The sequence below is a fragment of the Gavialis gangeticus genome, unplaced genomic scaffold (genome assembly GCF_001723915.1).
Source record: "Gavialis gangeticus isolate Ggan-Ray unplaced genomic scaffold, GavGan_comp1, whole genome shotgun sequence".
In the NCBI taxonomy this organism is placed as follows: Eukaryota; Metazoa; Chordata; order Crocodylia; family Gavialidae; genus Gavialis; species Gavialis gangeticus.
In genome coordinates, this window is record NW_017728992.1 from 157,281,454 (window position 1) to 157,286,570 (window position 5,117).

Below are 5,117 nucleotides of genomic sequence, written 5' to 3' on the forward strand. Positions count from 1 at the left end.
ACCCTGAGCACAGCCTGGCCCAGCCCCCTCCAGGAAAAGCCTGGTGCAGTCTCAGCCTTGGCCTCAGCCTGCAGTGGCAGCCCACCTGCTCTTCATGCAGACCTGAGGGCATGTGGCCCCCATGCTCTCTCAGGGTGTGTGCAGCGGTGGGAGCCCCCCTCCCCCCCCCCCCCCCAGACAAGCCGCAGCTGTATCCTGCCCCTGCCCCAGCCCCAGCCCCTCTCCCTCCGTCACTGCAGGGGCCTCTATCTGCCCCAGGCCCCACACCCCTTCCCTCCCTGCTCCCCTTTCACCACAACACACTTACAAGCTGGACGCAGCTCTCCAAGCTGCCAGGCTGTGCTCCTTGGTGCCTACATGCTGTGCACATGCATGGGGCATTTATCGGCCAAATTATCAGTCATGTCAGGCAAAAAAAGCTGATTCCCGATACAGTCAATTTTCATTATACTGGTGCCAATCTGATATCGGACCGATGTATCAATGCACCTCTACTTATTATATGTTGCTGGAAGTTCTGGGAGCAGTCAGTTTAACATTGATAAGCAAAACAGATTGTTAATGTGAATATTTGGTTTTAGAAAAGCAACAAAATATTATTTTTCCTTCCCACAAAGGCATGCAGTTATTCTGCACAATTGCTGCATTTCTGAAATGGTTTTGTGTTACAATGTTGAATTATGCCTCAAAAGTCAAAATTTGTGCTATATTCCTGTAGATTGTGTGGCACCAGAAAGTAAAGAGGAAAGAAACTTTAGGTATTTTCATCAGGATTTTAGCTAAAGCTTAATATAAGGGTCTTTCCACTGGCTTCAGTGGGCTTTGGACCATGCGTAAGCTATAAGATGTTTAGTTCATTCATTCATCACTGGTAGCAGGAAAAACAACCTTATAAAATTGTTTGAATTCTATGTTGTTTCACACCCAGAATCTTTTTGTTGTATTCTGTAGCTCTTCTTTATGCATCTTCTGCCTAATTTTGCTGAATGCTGGTGGGATCAAGTCATTTTGGACATCCTGCTATGTAACGGAGGTGGGATCTGGCTGGGCATGGTAGTTTGTCGTTTCTTGGAGATGAGGACCTATCACTGGGCAAGCTTCAAGTAGGTTCTAAAATAAAAGCCAATAAGCATGTTTGATATTGCAGTGTACAATTCTGAATTTGTAGTGCCTCAGGAAATGGATTTTTTTTTTTAATGCAAAAGTCTTTTTCTGTAGAAATAGGGTGTAGTTAATGTATGCTTACAACGTTATAAAATGATTAATAATGTTGGGGCACCATCTATTGTTTAATGCACATTCTTTCAATTATAATTGTGTAAAATTCTGCTTGTAATCAGATATGTGAGAGTTGATGACAAGAATACAAAATGATGGAAATGATTTGTCAATTTTTAGTCTTATATATCAGAAAAACATTGTTTGAAGAAAATGGAGAACCAGATGCACAGATACCTGAATTGTCTGTCCTGTTTAACCTTCTAATTGTAAAGGTTTGGCGTGTCTTGCTCTAATGAGTGACACAGTAATAATGCCTAGCTTTTATAGTCTGTCAAATTCTGATTCCCTTCTGTAGTGAGGGCTCTGTTAGTATCTGTGGAATCATTTGCAAAACAGGCTAATATTCATTGTGAATAAGACAGAATCTATTCTGTAATAAGTCATGCGTAGATCCTAATTGTTTAGTTTCTCTCACGATTTTACAGAGATGTTAAGCCTTTTTGTCCATGCCTTACAGGGGAAACTTGGAACACAAATAGTTTAAAAGTGCTTCTCCCAAAGTTGTTTGCAGTGAATTTGTCAGTGCTAATAATAGAGCGCAAATCTACTACCCTTTAGTTTGAACATATATACTAAATCAATCTACCTCCTTTAGCTAGAGAAGTTTCCCAGGAGGAGGCCTGGGATTATCTCAGTCCATCAGAGGTAGAGGAAGTATTGTAGATGTAGGTGTATTGTTCATGCTCCTTTAGTTTGTGAAAAGATGCATTGCAGATGTAGATAGAGTACAGATGTACAGTATTATCCGTTAAGGAAACTGTCTGCAGTTCTTTTTCCATTATCTTAGATTCATATGCACATTCCTAACATTGTAAATGACTTGGTTGTTTATGTGAAGGTGAATCGCAAAGGAAAAAATGTTCTTCACTGCTTCTTTTGTGCTAAAGACAGTGTCTCAAATTAAAATACCCCCCAACATATATGTGAACTGTCAAATCTAGGTTTTCCTGCTTCAGCTAGAGGTGCAAAGATCTAGAGTGGGATAGTGACATTGCCTCAGGCCATATCTTGACTTCTAGCTCTCACAGCCATCATCCGGAGGAGAGATTAGGCAGCTTTCTCCGAGTTCACCTTTCCCCCTGATTGTCATTTGCTTGAATTAAATGGGTGTTAATAAAACCATTGTAACCCAGACACAAGACTTTCCTTCTTCCCATATTTGGAAATATTAAATTTAGGGAGCTATATAAATGATGGCTAGTCCCATAGCTTGCACACTGCCATGCAAGGGGCCCAGACTGAGCCCAGTCATAGTCCAGCAAATGCCAGGAGTGCTGCCAAAGCGATGCAATTGGGCCTGTGAAATAGGAGTCCTATATGCTTCTAAACAGATAAAACTTTAAGGCAAGTACTTAAAGGATGGAGTCAGTAGAAGAATTGCCCTTTCCTTCTCCTTGATGAGGACAGTGAAATTGCAGAGCAGGATGAAAATGGGGAACTTGCTACATCTGTCATTTTAATAAAGTCCCTCTATTTTCTTTCCCTGAGGGAAAAAGGATAATACTTGAAAGTCACTGAATGTGGTCAGTTTCAACAGCGCTTGGAATTAGACTTCAGTGCTGTCCAATTTTTGCTTTTGCTGCTGACTTAGTTAGCTGGTTACAAAGAACACTGTTTTTTTGTAGTAGATTGCCTCTTTATTGAAATGCTGAATGAGTTCTGTCTCTTAACAACACCCTTCATTATAATGCAAAATCATATGCAAGCCTTTGCCCTTGAATAATCTAATGGGAAAAGAGTACTGTATCATGACTTGTTATAGAACAGCTATAATGAGGTATCACATTTTTTCCTTTCCTCTTCCTTGTCTTTACTGTAGCCATTCTCTTCTTTCAGGGACATTCACACCACCACAGGGAAAATCAAAAGAGCTGTATTACAGTTCACTCCAGCTAGCTGGACCTATGTCCGCTGGTTTGACCCCAAGTCTTCATTTCAAAGAGTTGCTGGAATCTACCTTTTCATGATCATCTGGCAGGTAAAAAATAACTTATGTTAAATCAGAGCTTGTATCAGCTCACTTTACTTACTGGCTGTGTTAGGCTGGAAGATATTAAATTCTTATCTCAGTCCATCATTGAAATATTCAATTAAATGAACTGATACCAAAAACTAATCTGGATGCTATATGACTGAGTTAGACGATAGTTTAATTTAGGAGTGAAATTACAGTATCTGTGAAAGAAACAAATGGTTACAGATCGACATGCTGGCCATGTGGTTAGCTGCTGGAATGGAGAACTATAAGAAGTGAGGGACAAGTGTTTCCCAACCTCTGTAGATGTACTGGTATGATAATCAGAATTCTGGCCCTCATTCAACAAGCTTACCCCAGCATGCCAGACTTCAGGTGCATGAAGTTTTAGTAAGGCTGCTTATGTTTTCAAAGCTAAGAGCTTGCTGAAATACCTTACCTTATAAGTAAATTTAATAAAAACTACACAAGTGAAGTCAATGGGACATAATTTTCACGATGATCCTGTTAACTGGCACTATTGTTGGATTACCTCAGGTACACAAAAGCTGTATGCACATTCTAAAGCAGGGATTTGAGGCTCTTTAATATTACAATCAGCAGACGTGGTTATTGTGCTGAAGTATACCCTGCAGGACTTTCCAGGTGCTTTTTGAGGATTTTCTGAACAGTCTCTAGTGGGGAGTCCTGTGAGTTTTGTGTGCAACTGTTTGTGACATAAAACCTTGTTATCTGACTCTCTTTTAATTTTCAGCTGACTGAGTTGAACACTTTCTTTTTGAAACATATCTTTGTGTTCCAAGCAAGCCACCCTTTGAGTTGGGGCAGAATTCTTTTCATTGGAATTATCACGGCGCCCACTGTCAGGTAATTTGTGTTTGTGGCTCTTTTTGATGGTGAAGTAGGTCTGACTCAGGAACATACATAGAGCTTTGTAAATAAATATAATATGTGAAAAATTATGTATTTGCCTCAAAGTACAAGATGATTATTATGTTTTTAGCTGTTAGGTTAAGATTAAGAGCAAAATTCAGTTGTCTAGATGTATGCTCCTAGTGGTTCATATGGAAATCTACATTTGATTAAAGATACAGGAATTATCTATGATTCTGTTTTGTCTACAAAGTAACTAACTACCAGTGCTGTGTGGATTAGTCATGTAGGGTTTCATGTGAGCTATATCATTTGACAGTATACAGACTAGGGAATCTACATCTGTGGGTTAGTCTACACACACGACTCTAGCTATCTACTTAGGACTGTGCGTGGAAAATACGACAATTAGGAGAGGTGGAACAGTACCTTATTTTAATTAGTTGTGTCGGGTAGCCACTGGGTACAGGTGCATACCTTTACAACCTGCTGACATCCACTGGCCCTCTCAAGGCGGCTACAACTTTTGGTCAGTGTAGGTGGGGTGCTACACTCTCTATCTTCCCACCTGCCACAACTTTGATGTTGAAGAGATCTCTTTCTTGCTCTTTTTTTCTTTTGAGATGTTAATGAAAGAGAGGTGGTGACTACCCGCCTCCACCGCAACCGACCACTGGTCTTCGCCCCAGTTCCTGAAGCCCCGGGAAAAGGATGGTAAAATAATCAGCCTGAAGCGATTCCTTCCTTCCTTCCTCTTTTTTTTTTTATCGGTAGGATAGCCGTTGAACCAGGTCTTAAGACAATTGGCTTCCAGTCGTACCTCAAGTGTCTCAGGCTTTTCCCCCGCCTTGGGCTTTCCCCACATGCCGGGGAGATCTATTATTATCCCCTGCTAATTGCGGCCATGCCTGGCTTAATTTCATAGATTTCATAGACATTAGGGCTGGAAGGGACCTCGGGAGATCAAGTCCAGCCCCCCCCCTCCCTC

At 41.0% G+C, this 5,117-nt stretch overlaps 1 protein-coding gene across 1 annotated transcript in view; it reads left to right on the forward strand.

Moving 5' to 3' along the window:
• The window catches only part of PTDSS1 (phosphatidylserine synthase 1), an 89,496-nt gene that overhangs the window by 63,193 nt on the left and 21,186 nt on the right, over positions 1–5,117 (forward strand). Inside the window, exons 6-8 of the mRNA XM_019527964.1 lie at positions 952–1,103; positions 3,118–3,259; positions 4,011–4,123. Coding sequence (XP_019383509.1) covers positions 952–1,103; positions 3,118–3,259; positions 4,011–4,123 — 407 coding nt within the window. The remainder of the gene's footprint in view (positions 1–951; positions 1,104–3,117; positions 3,260–4,010; positions 4,124–5,117) is intronic.